At 43.1% G+C, this 19,012-nt stretch overlaps 1 protein-coding gene across 15 annotated transcripts in view; it reads left to right on the top strand.

Moving 5' to 3' along the window:
- The window catches only part of cacna1g (calcium channel, voltage-dependent, T type, alpha 1G subunit), a 271,449-nt gene that overhangs the window by 154,413 nt on the left and 98,024 nt on the right, over nt 1–19,012 (top strand). For all 15 annotated transcript variants that reach the window (XM_032573632.1, XM_032573624.1, XM_032573631.1 and 12 more), the window contains 5 exons: nt 511–670; nt 5,211–5,505; nt 6,016–6,108; nt 8,381–9,266; nt 10,188–10,579. In XM_032573632.1, coding sequence (XP_032429523.1) covers nt 511–670; nt 5,211–5,505; nt 6,016–6,108; nt 8,381–9,266; nt 10,188–10,579 — 1,826 coding nt within the window. The remainder of the gene's footprint in view (nt 1–510; nt 671–5,210; nt 5,506–6,015; nt 6,109–8,380; nt 9,267–10,187; nt 10,580–19,012) is intronic.

Raw genomic sequence — 19,012 nt, 5'->3', positions numbered from 1 at the left:
ATACTGGACAGCTGTTGTCAAGCAAACCAACACAGTAAAAATGAGAGATTTCCAGTAAGTTGGACTTTCACTCAGCAGCACATTCATGATTAGCAGTTTCACTTCACAGCAAGCAGATTTCTGATTGAAAACATTTATCAGTGGTGTAGAACAGTATGCTGCCTCTGGCAAATTCCTCTCCAGCATTCACTTCCTACATCTGTGATACTTTTGGACAGTGGTCTCAAACCCCAGTTTTCAACATTTGTCCCTTGTCCTGCACTTGAATTATGTGGCTACACAGCCTCACTAGCATGCAGTCAGGTTCCACTCTCCATCTTTTATGTTTTCAATAAATGGCTGCTCAGGTGAGTTTCACGCAGAACTCTAAATTCCCATTACTTGCCATCCTGGATTGGCCAACCGATTAAATTATGCGTAACGTCAGAGTAGCGTCTCACACCGTAAAGGTGGCGCAGTCATTGTACTGTATGCAGAGTATTTGACCCTGTCCTTGCCTCTCCTCTGCAGGTATGCGCATACTGGTGACCCTGCTGCTGGACACGCTGCCCATGCTGGGTAATGTGCTGCTGCTCTGCTTCTTTGTCTTCTTCATCTTCGGGATCGTTGGCGTCCAGCTGTGGGCCGGCCTGCTCAGAAACCGCTGCTTCGTCAAAGACAACTTCTCCTTGTGAGTTCCGCTCTGTGTGTGTATTTGTGTCATTTAGTGCGGACAAAAAAAACAACAAAAAAAAGAACTTCTAGGTTGGACTGTGGGTGTAAACTTAAAATGTTTTATTCATTGGGAGGGTCGAACAAAATCCCGCTGGCTGAAATGTGGGCAGGAAAGTATTTCTCCATTGAAGTGTGTTGTTTAAAACTGTTTTTCAGACTTCACAACAACCTGTCAACATGTTGGACCTTACCTGTGTAAAAATCATTTCCAAACAAATCCTCATTTTTATCTGCCGATAACACATGTATTGATAAAATGTTTTGGCAAAATCTCAGAGCCATTTTTCCATATTACTACACCGGAACGCTGATTCTTATTCTTTACAGGTGCCACTGTCTGGCATTTAATCAAAGTCCACAGACTCCAAACTTTACTGTGACGGTGGGAACCAAAGATTATGGTGATGGTAAGGAGGCATTTCAAGCCTAAGTCCTCAAAATACCAGTGAAAATAAGTAAAAATCTTGTCTGCAAATATAAAAATAGTTTGATTACTGTGATGTCAAAAAAAAATAAATACATTTCATTGATTTTGAAAATGAGAGGTATAAAGCGTTTTCTTGGTTGAATAAAATTAAAATGAACTCTGAATGTGCCAAGGGTGTGAATAATTTTGGCTTAATTGTCTACATAGTCGAAACAGAAATTGCAGCAAGCAGTTAAAACACTAGAAACCCCTGGAACAAATGAAGATATGAGGAAACCACTGCAGACATCAACCTTAATATCCGGACTATGAGCGCCTCAGAATATAAGCTGCACACATTAATCTTAAAAAGAAAAAAAAAAGCCCATTCATAGGTGTCCATGCTGTTACAGGGGATGTCTACAAAGAGGTTGTTTTTTTTACTTCTAATGAAATACCCTCAAATAACATACATACAGTGCCTGCTTAAAAATGTAATCAAATGAAATACATTTGCCTTCTAGGAAAAGTCATTGATTGCTATCTTTATCTTCGTCCTATGCGCCAAAACCAAAAAAGTCATGTTGGAACTGAACATCCTCAGAATGACTTCGTCACACACTTTCCCGTCTTCTCTTTTGTTGTCTCTCTCTCTCTTAACGTCGGCTTCGTCTTGGGGCAAATGTGCCCCCGAGCTTGTGCTGTCCTCCTCATCGCCACGAAGCGGTCCGCAATCATCCAGATATCAGCCGCGTCATTGTTAAAGTCGCAGTGTTCAGAGCGTGTGAAAAACGTAGCGCTCTTATGCTCTGGAAATTACGGTAAACATCATTGGAAAGCGTGTTGGAAATAATAGAACCCATTGGAAACACTAGTAAGCACTGAGAGCAGTAAGACGTTGGAAACCATTGCAGACTGAAGCAGCCGCCACCATGTTTTCGGGGCACTTTTTGCATATAGACCAAAAAGTTCACATTTTGAGTGGTCTCTTCAACATCTCGGCTTTCTCCCCTCAAATAGTATCAATGGAAATCTGTTGCGCAATGTGAAAAAGTTCAAAGGGACAACTTTTGCAGAGCCTCTACGACTTGTCGCTTTATCGCGAGAGCGCCATTGGAATCGCCAGTTGAAAGTAAGTCTGCGGGACGTCAAAGTAACTTCATCCTTCTTTCAAACTGGGTCACGCGCCACCGTCAGCGAGGCTTGCGACTCTGACGCCTCATCGCCGTGATGAATGGAGGACCGAGACAGGTTCTGGAATAATAAAAAAGGCCCTGGATCGTGTGTGCTCCTGTATTTGGGAACATTGGTACCCATAAGTTATTCATGTTGCCTGAGTCATCTAGGGATCATTACTCTCTATGGGATTTATGACACCTCACATCTGTAATTTAAGTTCATGCATTATGCCTTCGGTGTGCAGACATCATTTCTGTCGTCACTGTCGGTTCTTGCGACCAGCTAGCGTTCCCTGGAAGGCCTGCGCCTCATAAACGGCGCCAGACTTTACTAACGGGTTTGCTTTACAGGCGGCTTTCACGCTTCGCTTCGCAGCGCTCTCATCACGTCGCCAAAGCTTTTCAGCAAACACCTGACACATTCACGACCTCCTTTTTCACGCTGATTAGGAGCATTTCAAATCGCCGTTAGAGAGTCGCGGCCCCTCCCTGCGCGTCGGGGCCGTGATGAACGGACACAGGGCTCATCGGCCGCGTAAGTGGCTCCGGCAGATCTACTCGACGTGTGAAGCAGCTTTTAAGAAAGAGAGTGAGAAGTGATCCTGAAGTGGAAAACAGATTGGTCTGATCTCCCCTCCCCACAAGAAAAAAAAAAAAAAAGTGCGACTGTGTTTTGCAATTAATAGAAGCTGCCAGCTGAAGGTGTGCTGACAGATGAGCCAGATATAACACAAACGCCAGACACGTTCCCTCTCTTCCAGATGGAGGAGTGCTATGTAGCAGATATGCCAAGAGGTGCTATGGCAGGCGAGTGTGTGTTCGGATCCAAATCCCCTCAAAAGACATAAGGGTCCCTGCAGGTATTTGGCCCCGACGGCCTGACATAATCTAAAACTAATGACGTTTTACGTGGCTTTGTTTTAGATGTGCTAATCGGTAACAGAAAAAAATGCAGTTAAGACATTTGCAGGTTGGAAGTGTTGTCCCGCTTAAAACCTGCACAGAAACATACGACTGCCACGGAAAATAAAAATAATAATAATAAGCAATCTTTTAACAGCACTGCCATGGTTATTAGCACTAGCTGCAGTGTGTTGGAGCTATGTTTTTGACTTTATTTCAAAGTGACTCGCTTTTTTTGAAGATTTTAAACTTAAGTATATTAACAGTACCTGTCTGAAAACTAACAATGTAATTACTTGTGGGGTTCCACAGGTTGTCCATTCTTGTCCAATGTTTGTCTTGAAACAGTGTCTGTCTCTCCGGTAGCCTTTTGGCTTTAAATACCAAGAAGACACATAGTTTGAGTAAATCAAAATCAAATCAAATGTTATTTGTATAGCACATTTCAGCAGCAAGGCATTTCAAAGTGCTTTACATCATATCAAACACAGAAACACAAAGCAACATAGAATCAACAATCAAAACACGACATTAAGTCAAGTTCCATCAATAAATTTGTAATTGATTACATTTCAAATACAATTTTAAACAGGTGGGTTTTTAGTCGAGTTTGCATCCATAAAAGGTTTACCTGTTACACTCCTACTGTGTTATATGGAACAAAATACCTATTGCTATTTTTATTCTCACTCACGCTCACAATCACACAGTTTAAAACGATGTCGACAGCATTTTAATGGGCTTCTGGCACAAGGCTCCGTACACGTCTTTCACGGAATTTCGAGCAGGGACTCCGCCGTCCCTCACGGATTTTTTTGTGCAATTCTATGGTACCTGTTAGTGCCTAGAATTTACAGGGTTTGTGTTACGCGCAGTGACCCTCAGTCACTCGCCGTTTTTCTTCCGGCATCAGGCTCCGTACACCTCTCACAGAATTTCGCTCTGGGACTCCGCCGTCCCTCACGGATTTTTGTGCAGTTCTATGGTACAGCTCCTATAGCGTCTTTTACCACAGTAGCCAAATCTAGGAGTCACATTTGACTCATCATTAGACTTTGAGTAACTTTTCCCGTTGTTGTTTTCCTATAGGAGACATTTCCTTTTAATGGTGCCAGTTGATGTTTGACAGCAGATGAGACTCGCCATGCTGTCCATAATGGGTGATGACCTTAGAAATACCTTTCCTTTAGTTTTTTCATTAATAAAAATCACAAACTTTGTTGAATCTGCAATGAAAATGGTCCAGCCCAGGTTTCAATTATCCATATATGGACATAGCTTCCTGGTGATTTTGCACTTCAAAATCCCATTCTGCAACTCCTTTAGCCACTCTGAGGCATTTTTTATTTAGTTATTTTTTAATATTGCGTCTCCACCCTCAGAGAACACAAAAATTGAAAGCGTTAAAAAAAAAAAAAAGACTGAATAATAGTCGAGCAAATGTCTGAGTTTGGCATTTTTTCCATCTTCAACTTGCATGCTTCTAAATAATATACAGTCATATTCGATACATACTTTAATTAAACCCAAATTTCTGCATTAAATATTGTTAAACAGTGTGAAGTAATGCTGTTTTTTAATGGTGTGATGTAATGCTCTTATTTTTAATGTCATGTTTTCATTACCTGTAAGTGGAAAAATCATCATAATTACACAAATTAAGGCTTTCAAGCATCCATCTGTGAGTAAAGTAATCGATATAATGTGTTTCACTTAGCGATAAAGTTCTTGGAAATAAATGGACTTTTCAGTAATACTTACATTTATTGAAAGGTTCTGTAACTCAAAAGCATGACCAGCTCTTTCCACACTGATGTAGATTCCCAGTCAGACGTGGCAACTTGAATTCTCTTCGTGCTCCTTGAAAACTCCAACCAAAATTGTTTTTGGTTGGAGAGCCACAAAAAAACAGGCAGTGAACAACAATCAAATGCTTTTCCCTGTCTTTTATGCCAAGGCATTCTTGTCAGTAACCTGTGCCTCTCGTCTCCCTTCTGCCTTCCGCAAAGCCCTCTGTCCGTGGAGCTCGGCAAGTACTACCACACGGAGAACGACGATGAGAACCCCTTCATCTGCTCCATGCCCCGAGACAACGGCATGAGGGACTGCGGCTCCATCCCCAAGCTGTACGACGAGGCGGGCCAGCAGTGCAGTCTGGACATCGACTCCTACAACAGCACAGACAACACCACCTGCGTCAACTGGAACCAGTACTACACCAACTGCTCCGCCGGCCTCATCAACCCCTTCAAGGGGGCCATCAACTTCGACAACATCTGCTATGCGTGGATAGCCATCTTTCAGGTAGGGGAGCTGACGAGACCTGAGAGTGATGAGTGAATAACCGGGCTTTGCAACATTTTCGGCAATGGGAATCTCAGCAGTTGGTTCGGCGGATCTCTAATGCAAAGCCTAAATGGCTCAGTGGTCAATGCATCAGAGGAGTAGGACTTTGTCACATAACAGGGGAAACTCTGCACTTGTTTGTTGTCCTTGCATTACCTGAAAGGTCTTTTGTTGGACTGTTCATCTGGTTTAGTTTGGTACCATGAGGTTGTTTAAGAGGACAAAAGCCAGATTGAAGATTGCAGCAAAAGTCTGGATTTGTGTCAAAGACTCTGAGATTAAACTAAAGGTTAACACTTGGAAAAATAAAAACCCCCGCAGAAAATGTGGCCTTTTTTTAATTCTCTACTTAGATTTTCTGTTCAAAGTACTTTGATTTGCCTCGTTGATGAAAATGTGCTTCATTAATAAAATTACCTTACCTGTCTGCCATTGTTGTCTTCACTGCTTCTGTTCCCTTTTTTGTAGGTGATCACTCTGGAGGGCTGGGTGGACATCATGTACTTTGTGATGGATGCACACTCCTTCTACAACTTCATCTACTTCATCCTGCTTATCATTGTAAGTCCTTCTTGTTGGTGAACCTCAACTGTATATACTTCTGCTCATAAGTTTACATACCTTTGTATATTCCCTTGGTTTCATACTGATTAGCAGTTAGTTAAACTCATTTTGTCATCAAAGAATCACGTTTTCTCCAAAATGACCCTAATTAAAATTGTACGTAACCTGAAAGTGTTGACCTTGTAGCAATCTTAATTTAACACACATTAGCTCAAATGTGTGCTAATGTGTTTGTTTCCGAGCAAAGGATCTGTTTACTTGTAATAAGTGTGGACATATGAGAAGTCGATAGGCTCTGGGTTCCTGACAGATCGCTGCATTTTTCTTTTCCGTCCACTGCTCCACAGATGTTGCTGGACTCTGATTCATTTGGAAAGGCTAAAGCCATTTAGAAAGGTAGTTAACCTTTGGATAGAAAAAGATCCAAGCAACTGAAAATGCCAATCAGTAGTATTTAAACTCTTAATTAAGTAGTGGGAAGTGAGGGCTGCAGCCGGCAGTAAGGAAGGGTCAGATGGACTAACAACTAACATCTGATCCACAAGAAAATGATTCAAAGAGCTAACATGTGTCTTACAGAACTCTGAAACGCTGGACAGAAATATGGGCGGCAGGATTGAGTTGAGAGAATGAAAATATCACCATGCCATGGAAACGTAGCAATCTTCTGACCCCAAATGGCACAAAAATGGGCTTCAAAACTTTCAACGGGTCCACAGTTTAACTTTATGGCCACAACCATCAGCTCCACATTTGGAGGAAAGCCAACAGTTAATCTTTAGGGAATGTTTGAGCTACAAACAACAAGAGGATGTCACAAAAACAATTGCAGACAGAGTTAAGGCGCCTCTTGGCCGTTTTGACTTTTTTTGTTTTTCTCAATGGACCTATGCGAGGAGGGGAGGCAGAAGTAAGCCAGCTGTTGCTGCGTACCTTAACTTTTAAAAACTATAAGTGATGGTACCGTTTCAGCTGTCTTGTGTCAGGGCGAGCCGGCTTTTAGGTTGAAGAAGTGATGTAACAAAGTTGTTTGTGTGACCATCCAGACACAGAAAGCCAAAACACAAGACTCTGAATCATTTCCAGTGAGAAGAAGAATAATTGCAAAAATAATTGACATTGGAAACACTTACTCGACCATCAACAGGATCGATACACTGGTTTTGTCCAACATTATTTTTATACTTAAGATGCTAATTTTATAGTTGGAGCGTGGCGTACCACGTTTCGGTGTGGCACATTGCTCATCCTTGTGGGGTTTTTATTTTTTTGTGAAAGAGGCTTTAGTCAAAATTGCTTGGCAAAATGAATCCTCTCACATTGGCTGGAAGAAAATTTGCACTGATTTGGGCAAAAGGCCTTCCTGGAGGTCCCAACGTGAAAACAATCAAAACCATGAAAGAAAGTGGATCTGTCATTTGTTACAGCAGGAAACGGTGAAGTTTGTGGAATGGCCGTTATAGTCTCCTAACCTCAGTATCACTGAAACGCTTTGGGAGCAAACAATGGAGTCAAGACCAAGACCAAGGCCAGATGTTTAGAACTTCGACAAATATTTCAGGGATATTAAAGAAAGTGCTTATGGAAATATTTTCTTTAACACGGATTATGACCATAAACCCGGTCTCGACCCTATTTGTTGACCAAGACCTAACAAGAAGTAGATTATGTAAAATTTTTGTTCAAAATCTTTTTTGTGGTTTTTGATCACTTTATCAGGCAACACTTTATTTTGAAGGGGTGGGCAAAAGACTGTCATAAACATGACATAACACCTGTTTTGAACATGAAGGAGTCTTCATGAATGTTTATGACTGTTGTCATGATGTGTCATTTGGTAAATAATGACACTTTTAATGGAAAGTTCTACTAAAACTTGCATTAAAAGTCCATTAAAAGTGTCATTGTTTACCAAGTGACACATCATGACATCAGAAATAAACATTTATGATGGCTTCTTCATGTTCATAACAACTGGTACATCATGTTTATGACAGTGCTATGTCAGTCTTATGTACACCCCTTCAAATAAAGTTCTACCCTTTATCATTTAAAAGTAGCTTCCATATTATTTGAGGTATTACTCAACCAGTGAACATGAATACTATGATTTATATTTTCTGCAAAATGGCCAAAAAAAGTTTGAGAGTCTGTGAAGTCATAAATATAAATGCGTGTAACATGGTTATGAACAGATGACAGGAACAATGGGTGGACAACCACAGACAATGCCTAAATAACAATGCCATCTATCTCTGTTCTTCCTTAGATCGGCTCATTCTTCATGATTAACCTGTGCCTGGTGGTCATCGCAACTCAGTTCTCAGAGACCAAGCAGCGGGAGAGCCAGCTGATGAAGGAGCAGCGAGTTCGCTTCATGTCCAACGCCAGCACTCTGGCATCCCTGTCCGAACCAGGATCCTGCTACGATGAGCTGCTGAAGTACCTGGTCCACATCATCCGGAAGGGGGCCAAGCAAGTGGCTCATGTCTGCAGGTTTTTGGCCCGCCGCGCAGGACTTAACATCGCCTCCTCGCCGCCAGCAACAGAGCCCACACATAGCCAGAGGCAGAGGAGGAGAAGAAAATCCTCCAGGCAGGGGTCTATGTCGGTTCATCACATGGTGCACCATCATCACCTCCACCATCACTACCATCTTGGCAACGGCAGCATCCGGGAGGGAGGGAGCACGAGGTGTCTGGAGGGGAGAGACGTGGAGGCTGGGGCTCCCAAAGCAAGCACAAGCGTTATGCCACTGGGCTTGGCACCGCCATCCTCTCTGATAGCCGCAACCTCCGACTCAAACGTCGCCGTGTTGGGAAACCTGACTTCTGGAGCGGGCGACTCGTCCTCGGGTTGCGGCGTGCTCAGAGGAGAACCGTCTCACTGCACTTTGTTTTCCACCAACCGGGGAATGAATCCAGTGGCCTTCCTGGCTCCGACTCCCACATCCAGACCCATGAAGAGGAACTCTGTACCATTTGCTGCTCCAGGGCCTAAGAACTACCCCACCCTCCAGGCCCGAGCCTTGGCAGAGTCCAGGAGAGGGAGTGTCACTGCCAGCACGCTAACAAATCTGAGTTATAATCTCAATATCCCACCCATGCATCTGGACAGACGGCCATCCAGCCTGGTGGACACACGCACTCCAACAGGTAAACACATGGAGAACTACTGTATATGTGCGGTAAATAGAATCTGATTTGTTTTATAAATTGGAAGGCCTACGAGGTATTAAACACTAGCGCTAGCTTTCTTTCTTTTTGTTATTAGCTTTTTCTGTGCATGGTTATTCCACTCTGATTGAGCTAGGAAAGTGCTAAACAAGTTAAATAGGTCTTGTGTTAAAATTAGGTATTGGTCATGCAGCACCCAGTAGCTATCTCCAACAAGCTTCCTCCACCACATAATGACTGCAAATGTTATCCATAATAATAGTCCAGTCAGACGTCCATAGGCTCTACCTGTATGTCCATAGGGGTTTAGGGTTAGAGTTCAGGTTAGGGTGATAGAGCTGCTGCCTGTTTCCCATTGTCACTGGGCATTAAGGTACACCACGGACAGATCGGCAGTCCATCACAAGGGAACACAGAGACACACATGACAAATAACCATGCTCACACACACTCATACCTAAGGGCAATCTAGCCATGTTTTTTGGACTGCCAGAGTTCCTGCAGAGAGACCCTGAATTCAGATACAAACCCAGGACCTTCTTGCTGCAAGGCAACAGAATCCTGGCTCTGGATTTTTCAGCATGGAATTTTCATGTTCTTCTGTTTGGGTACTCCAGCTTCATCCCACAGTCCAGAAACATGACCGTTTGGTTAATTGGTCTCTCTAAATTGTCCTTAGGTGTGGGGGTGTGTGTGCGCATGTTTGTTTGTCCTGTGTGTTTGTCTGTTGCGTTGTGATGAACTTGCGACCTGCCCAGGATGTACGCCACCTCTCTCCCAATGACTGGTGGAGATGGGCAACAGACCCTCCCTCCCAACTTTGTAAGGCTAAAAAGGTGGTAGACCGAGCCTATAAAGTCTGCACAGTATGATTCTATGTCAATTCTCATTTGGCTGCAGCTCAGCTCTCCTGCCAGTTGTCGGCTCGTGAGCTCATCACCATGGATGCAGCTGGTCTGACTATGGACCCTGAGACCTGCCCTGATTGCGCTAAGGCACTGGCCCATGAGTTGGAGGGTTTCACCGAGGGCAACGAGACGCCAGGTGACTCGGACAGCGACTGTGTGTATGAGCTATCGCAAGACCACCACCACCACAGGGACAGGAGAGACAGCCGGCAGCCCAGGAAGAAGAGTCGGAGGTTGGGCAAGACGGCTGCCAAGGTCGTCCACTTTTGGAGGCTGGTGTGTGACACCTTCAGGAAGATTGTGGATAGCAAGTACTTTGGTCGGGGGATTATGATCGCCATTCTGATTAACACCTTAAGCATGGGGATCGAGTACCATGAGCAGGTTAGTGCACGTTTCTTTTCCTCCTTGTCTTACGAGAACTTTTTTTTAAATGGTTCTACAGAGCGTACATTGGACATAGTGGCAATAATTAGAGAGATAGGAAGGATTCCAGCCATTGTCTATACCCGCTTATCCTTGCCGTATTGCCGGGATCTGGTGCCTATCTCCATTGGTGTTTGGGTGAGAGGTGGACAGATGTTACAGGAGAAATATTCATAATTCTGTCATGGCACTAGTGCCCATCATCTATCAGCTGTCAGAAGACCGTCTTATTCAGTCTTTGAAGCGACAAACCCCAAAAACTTGGGAGCGGCTATGTGTGCAGCATTTTGAGGAAATTGTAGTCTTCTAGATTTTTACAGAAGAGCTGAGGATTCATCACGTTCAAATGACACACAACTTTTTATGAACTGTGCAATGCTGTGTGAAAAAACAAACACAAACCATCATCCTCTTACTACTTCCTGTTGTCGTCTTCGTCGTTTTCAGCAGTAATAGCATCCGGCTGTTGATCACGTGATCCGCGTGATTCGATAAGCGTTTCAATTACAGTTCTGCGCAACACATCTATGTCGATGCAGCCGAAAGACCGCCTCATCCTCGCAACAAAAACTTTGTATCGAAAATCAAGTGTTTCCGAAATTGCCGGGTTTCCATGAGGCAAATAAATTTTTGTAATCGCAGTTCGGGCAATTTTACGGTTAATGGAAACGCAGTTACAGACACACACAGGACAAATGACTATGCCCACATACTCAAACCGAAAGACAATTTCAAGAAACCAATTAACCAAACAGTCATGTTTTTTGGACTGTTGAAGGAAGCCTAAGTACCCGGAGAAAGCAGAGCACGCACAGGAAGAACATGCAAACTCCACGCAGAAAGAGGCCATGCCAGGGATTCAAACCGAGGACCTTCTTGCTGCAAGGCAACGGTGCTACCAGTCTGGGGTCTGATCAGATGTGTCATTCTGTGTGTTTGTGCCAGCAACATTGCTCCCATATGCCCAAATCGTATCCTTGATGTCTTCCTCCAGCCTGGCTTGTTTACACAAGCTTAATTACAGCCATGTGAGAGAGAAAGTGGGCCAAGAAAGGAAACATTGAAGGACAGAGAATTTGTAGTTGGTGTTTTACCGTGTGGAAGAAAATGTATTGCTCTTTATGTGTCTTTAGTTTGTTTTGTTTTTTTAAATTTCCTGTCCTTCCTTGGATCACGTTAAAACCTGAGGCTGTGAGTCACTGTGTAATATGATATCCTGTTTAGATAAGGGTAGTTACCTGCTAATATGAGGTGTAAATGTGCCCAGCAGGAGCAGATGGGCCCAAACTCAAAACAGATGCGTGAGATGAGCACAAATGCTGTCATGTATCTAAGAAAAGAGTCTTACAGAGCCGTTCCACCTCCTTAGTCTGAATATCAGCAAAGCTGCAATGAGCTCACTCATTAGCGTGTTAAAGTCACATGTCAAATTTAGCTTTTACAACGCAGGAAATTCTCTGATCCATTTGCAGAGGAGCCATAAACTAAAACGAAAACCACTTCTAGCGGTCTCTCTCTCTCCTTTCTCTAAAGTATGAGCTTCCTCTGCTGTCCCAGTGCATCTCTTGCTAGCAAACCAGCAGCTGACGAATTCAGCGCGTTTTTTTTAGGTAATCATTAGGAAGCTGATGTCGCACATAACCTTGAACACAGCAACATGCTTGTTCTTCTTGTCTTCTTCAGCTTAGCTGATCTGACTAGAAAGTGAAGACGGAATGAGTTTAATTCAATGAAGGACCCTCCTGGAAGGAAATATGGTGGCAACACTGCAGAAAACCTTCAAGGGTCAGGACCGTTTGTCTGGGACACGCCTAAAAACTGCAGGACATCAACCACCATCATGTGTTTGAAACTCCTGAGAACTAATGTGTACAGATGAGTGAGCTTGAATTTAAGTGTTGGCTCAACAGGGCTAAAAGCGAAAGCCTGCCACACAAAATCAGAGGATCGCTTGGTTCCCAATTTACAATTTTGCTCTACTTTGTGTTGGCTTATAAAAGAATAATTAATCTCCCAGTGAGATTAATTATGAATCGAAACGCGCCGATTTTGAGAACTCATCATTTCGATAAGTTTTAGTAATAGGATGGGGTGGTTTTTCAGCTGTATCGAAAGCTGCGTCTTTTTGCAAGACTGTAATGGAAACATTTTTTTTCCCGCATCACATGAATCAATAATCGGATGTTTCCACTTGAAGAAGATGGCAGGAAATGCCATGAGAACAGAGTTCGGTTTGTAAGCATAGACAACCCATTAATGCGCTCACAGTGTATTAAAATCTCGACTGATGTGTGATTGTGTATTATAGCTGGTAAAGTTCTGAGTTAGTAAATGACAGTTTCAGTTTAATTTTGTGATTTTCTTAATGCATCTCAATCTTGACTGAAACATGTCGACAATCGTGCAAGTTTGTGACGGACACCTAAAAGTCCGTCACAGACGATTGGGCCAAAATTCTACATGTTAGCTTAGACGTCCAATATCATGAAAATGCTCAACCTCCTCGACTATTCTGCAATATTAAAACACAATGAAGTCTGTGACCAAACGAGAAGAGAAAACTCACGCAGCGAACTGCTTAGTGTGAAAGCTCCGGTGAGACATTTGGATGTGGAACGGCCAAATGCAAAGTAGATAGAAGTTGCAAAAAAAAAAAAAAAAAGCTAATGAAGCTTAATAAATTGTTTTGAGTGAGAAAAGAACTTTACAGTTGTTCCACCAAAGAACAATTACCCACTGTGTAAGGGCAGTGGTTTTAAAATGTTAAGTTGATCAGTTCCAGACAAACGCAGCCAGACCAGAGCCTCTCCTGCTGCAGTTATCGAGGGAAGATTCAAACGAGATCTATCGTCTTTCCCCCCGTTAACACGGATCTTCAACTTGCTCTTTCAATAAAGCCGTTCTCCCTGTTGCGCTGCATGTTCTCTGCGTTATTTTACTTCAAAAACAGCACAAAGCGGTTTTGCCAAGCGCAGTTTTCGTTGTGCTTTGAGTCTCTTGTTTTGCTTTTGGCATGTGTGATTTAGAGTGACGTTACATAAGCGCAGTGACACAAGCGTTTGTTGCATTGTTTGCACGTGTTGTTCACTTGTAGCGGGATCCTGGAGACGGGCCAGGTTTCCCAGGGTTACTTTCGGTCCTTGACCCAGTGTTTCTAAACACATCCAGATGGAACGCGAACTCGGAGAGAGACGGAAGGTTTTATAGCTTTTTAGTCATCAGCGTTCTTCCAACCTTCTCTTCCTTCTTTTTTCTTCTCCTGACTTTTTTTAAACTCGCCCTCTAGCTCTAGTTTTTTTTTTTCCTCTTCGGTTTCAGCGTTTCTTTTTTATTCTCATGTCTCTGCCTTTCTTCCCCCAATTCTACTGGACTTTTTTTCCTCCCTCCTTGCGCTCATTAATGACTGTTTTGGAGATCAATCGATAATGCGCCACGGTGAACGATGAGAGATACCAATAGTGACTTTCTGATGATGTAAATTTGTCGTTGATAAATCGTAGCCTCATGTCACTTCCTCTCAGGCAGAAACGATCTATAATGTGGACTACATACCAATCTGGAAAAGTAGAAAGTAGGCCTTAATCATTTTCAAGAATGGAAAATGGTTTTAGATTCCCAAACGTCATTAAGATGGTTGACACACTTGTTTCAGCTCTTTCCATTTTCAAATGTTTGACACCAGGTGACAAGGAAGCCTATGACACAGACTTGATGGCAATTTTTTTAGTATACTTTCTAAAAACACTATACTTTGATCAAATCCTGTGTTGGAAATTCATAATCTTCATCTCCTACCGATTGTCCAGTTGCTGAAAAGGAACCAAACCTCTAGCCGCTTGGTTCAAGGTTATCCTCAAACTTCTTTATGTCCCTCTTCAACACTTTTTTTTGTGTGGCTGACACTGATTCCTCCGGTTCCAGACAGGTTGCTAAAATATTTAAAGGGAAGCTTCACTGATTGATCTCCGTGTCTTATGGGATGTCGATCAGCCTGCAAAAAGCGTAGAAGGTCTCTGGAACTCTTTCCTTGAGGAGGAAGGATGAGGTTGACTTTTAACTCTTCCCTGTTGTCGAGTTTTTAGGGGTCGCTCGTTTTATTTGCCGTATTTAGAGTGCCTCCGTGTTATGAAAACATCAGCTGCAGAAACTTTGAAAAAACTGCTGTTAATAAATTGAATGGAGAAGGTTGTAGAATGAAACAATGGTTAGTATGATATGTAATGTAATGGGAATGCTTAGTGATGTTTTTTTTATTGATTTTGTGTTGGGCACACTTCCGCTAATAGCAAAGCAAATTTTTGACTTAGCGCTCTGCCGTTTTTTGCTAACTTTAAAAAGACGTTTAGCGCACAGAGCTTCTTTCAAACTAAAATTTTCAGTTCTAATTTTCTTCACTGTTTTGTAAACTGATAAAGTTTGATATCCGTGTCAACTAAAGACTTCTTCAAGTAGTTATATTTTCATCTTTATGCTCTTATTTTGAAGTGGGTGAAGACCGTTTTCTCACTGTTTCCTCTCCTCACTTTCTCCACCCGTGACGCAGTGGAGCAAATGACATTTACTCTGTACCCAGAATGCATCACTGTACAACTACAGCCAGTAGTTAGATGGTGAAGAGTTTAAAATCTACTCATGTCCTATCTGCTTTCTGACCAACAGATTAAGGCTAACTACTTTGATCAGTTAGCCAAAATTAGCAACAGAGTTAGCAATTCTGGACAACTGTAAAATTGAAACCATGAGTGAAATATCTGTTCCCAAGAACCACTTAATAAAGCACAACCATACTGCTAGTTCTGCAGTAATAAATATGACCCTTTTGAGGCCGATATACTGTTGTGACATGTGTTATTAGGCAGGTTTCCATAACAAATGTGTTCAAAACATTGTCAATATTCTGCTTATCTTGGGGGGGGGGAAAAGCACAGTTTTGCATTTGCGCAGTTAAAGTCACACGTGAATAGGTTTGTCCATGTGATAAGTCATCGAAGAACATGCTGCACCATGGTCCTCCAACTACTTCCTGTTATAATCTTCTTTGTGGTTTGCACCAGTGACGACGTCCGGTTATTGATCATGTGACTCAAGTAATGCGAAAATAGTGTTTCCGTTGCAGTTTTGCGAAATAAACCCAATTTGATACGACCTATAAAAATCCGTCTCAACCTCTCGCCAAAACTCTTAATAGAAAACATCTTGCATTGCCCGTCTAGTCCTGATGAAGCTACAACAGCTCATCATACTATGATCAAGTATACTGTTCTGTTCAAATGGCCGTCATCTCATTTCTACACCTTCCATATCACAATATGAGAGGAAGTCAAAGTTTACAACAAAGGGACCCTGTGCCTTTAAAAAACACCTCTCCAGTCGAGTAAAGTATGATTTCTTATTGATCACGTTGACCTGTTTCCCAGCCGCCGCTCCCTGTTCTTGAAGTGGACGAGACTCTCACGCAGAGAACCTCTCATGATGCATAAAACGAATCCCACGCCGGGTGTCACTCAGCAGAAAATGAGGTTGCGGAGCCCTGGCTGTGTCTTAAGGAGAATTTATGAGGACACAACAGCCACCCTGATGCATAATTTATGCGCAGATTAAGTGTGCAGCACATGACTGTGGTACGCATGAAAAGTGAATCAAACTCTGAGCGCTATTTATTTGTTGAGGACAATAAATGTCTCGGCTCGGCGTAATTGCATGCTGCTTAATGGGGTTCTAAATTACAAATTATGGCAGCCAAAGGACACGCCGATACTCCGCTTTCTGTACTCGTATGAAAGCTGCTGAATAACGCAGTGGGATCCACACACCCCTGTAATCGAGTTCACTCGTCCACAATCACTCACTATACTCCAGGAGGGGGCGATAGACCACTACTGTGCAAATCACAAAAGAAAAAAAAAATTTTCACCAGGAACTTAAAGCTGCAGTGAGTAACTTTTATCAACATTTTTTTTAAACATATTTGTTGACGATGACACTATGTAGTGACATTATGTAATGAGACAGAAAATCTTTGAAAAAACTGTGCTCCTCTTTCTTCTCCTAGAGCTAACTAAAAACAACCAATCAGAGGCAGGAGGTGGGTCCTGGTACTGTTAATCACCCTCTGTGTGGCGCTGCTTATCTCCCCTCTCTTGCTCTATGTTGCACTGGAGCTAGCGTAGCCTGTTGTGAAAGCTAAAGCTAGTTAGTATGGCCTCCGATGACGGCGGATAAAGGGTTTTCCTGCAGCAGTAAGTTGTTTCTCTGCCAGTAGCACATTTAGCAGCAAGTACACAAGACTGATTGACAACGTTAAGACTCTGCTCCTGGCTCTGATTGGTTGTAAAAGTTGATATTTTACAATGAAGGGAAGTGAATTTGGTTTCATCTAAGAAAAAAAGAAAAGTTTATGCATTGTTCAATTAAAACGGGATCATAGTCTTTACAAACCAACAGGATGCGGCATTGTTTGTTTTATGAGTCTCAACTTGACTGTTTTGATTTTTTCTCTTTTTTGCTACAAGAAGGAATTGACAGATGAGTGCGTTCAGTCCGCCATGCGGTCTGGAGGAAATTCGTACATCGAAATTCTCCGTAACTATTTTGTCTCTGAGCTGAAAATGTTCCTCATTGGGTCAAAGAGGATGGAACGCTTCAGTCTGTAATCCTAAATCTCCAAACGTTCTCCAGAGGCGATGATCGTCATGACAGCAAACTGGGCTGATCCCAGGCAAGCTTTAATATCAGCAGGTTGACCTCTGACGTAGCACATCAACACATGGTACCGTTCCGTCACTCTGCTAGATATCTAGACCTCGACTTTGACCTCCTACTCCGGTGACATGGACCAGACCGCCGCCCTTTGCTCTTATTGGTGCTTTCAGTCTTAAAACGTTCACTCACACAAACAAACCGGTGCTCACGTTGTTCTCCGCAAAGGATGCGTTACACTAGTAAGGAGAGGCCGTCTGCTTTTTATCTCTCCATGCTGTTTAAGAGCATTACCATTTATGGTGGAGCTGATGGAAGGTGCGCATCTGCCAAAAACGTGACACGACGCCGTCTATTTACTTGGAAACCCGGCCTCTTTCTCTTACTTCGCATTAGAGACTCCCTCTCCAGACCCAACCCCAAGCTCCCTGTCTTCACAGCCACTCTGACCCTGGAGGAGCGGCGCTGAGGCCAAAACAGATCAAGGAGCAAAGCTGACGGTGTCGACGGAGAGACCGTGCTGAAACGCATGCTTCCCGTTTTGAAAAATCACCGCCGGTGTTATGACGGAAAGCTTTTTCGGCAACCGACATCAACATTGATCAAACACGGAGCTGTTACATCCAAAGTGATCCAAAGGCACTCTGGGTCACTCGGTCTACATTTCCCACAGGCGGCCCTTCCGTCTGTGTGAACTCTGAAAGCAAATTCCTTTGAAAGACGGAGCAGAGGTGTTTGTCTTTAAACGTCTTAAGTGTGAGGAAACGCTGAGGCATGATGGAGTTTGTTTGAGCGCAAAATGTGTTTGATCTTGCGGGTTCGCTTTCACAAGGGCGAGGGTGGTGAAGAGTTGAAGGGCGAAAGGAACAAAATGCGTTTGAACAAGGAACGTTTTAGAGTTGAAGGTAAATGGTGGTAGGTGCATTTTCAAGCTACACAAATGACATTTTCAATAAGAACCCTGTTTTTGTCTGACATTCAAGAATCAAAGGCGTGTGTGGAGTTTAAAGTGTTCGTCTGCATCAGGAATGGGTGTTTGGATTTTGCACTAATGGGGTGATTGGCACGTCGGGGAGGGGTTTGTACTGTAACCAACGGATACCAGTTCGATTGTCCCCTCCGTTCATCTGAGTCGTTGTGTCCTTGGGCACAATCAGCGGCATCTACCGTGGCGCTGATTGAGTGGTAGCCTCATTTCTGTCAGTCTCATACTAAATATTTTACAGTTATCACATACAGCATTTAAAGACAGATGTCACATGTTTGCACCTCTAAAGCAGAGCTCAATGCCGTCTTTCCTTTCTCTACCTTCTTACCATTCTCTTTAGCAGCAGGAATCCGTCCTGACGACTTTACTTCGAGTTTCACCTCTTTTTGTCCTCTCCCTCTCTCCTCTTCTCTCTGTATGTTTACCACATTTATGCGGCTCCAAACACCAACACTGGACTCGTCTTCACTCAGACAGAGCCTGAACCTGCCTGCACTTTTCCACGTGAACAAGCACTTTTTATTCCAGAACTCTAGAGGAAACCGTTCTCTCGTGTTGCTTTTTATTTGGCAGCAGCCAGACGGACTGGCTTTGTAAGAACCATGGAGATTCACTAAACACAGTGCCCGTTCTGCGTTTTTGCCTCATCCTGTCACCAGGGAAACGCTCATTTGTTGCATATTTAGCAGCATTACAAGCTAGTC

This window comes from Xiphophorus hellerii, chromosome 10 (genome assembly GCF_003331165.1).
Source record: "Xiphophorus hellerii strain 12219 chromosome 10, Xiphophorus_hellerii-4.1, whole genome shotgun sequence".
In the NCBI taxonomy this organism is placed as follows: Eukaryota; Metazoa; Chordata; class Actinopteri; order Cyprinodontiformes; family Poeciliidae; genus Xiphophorus; species Xiphophorus hellerii.
The sequence above is the reverse complement of the archived record's forward strand: the minus strand, read 5'-3'. Positions and strand labels throughout refer to the sequence as shown.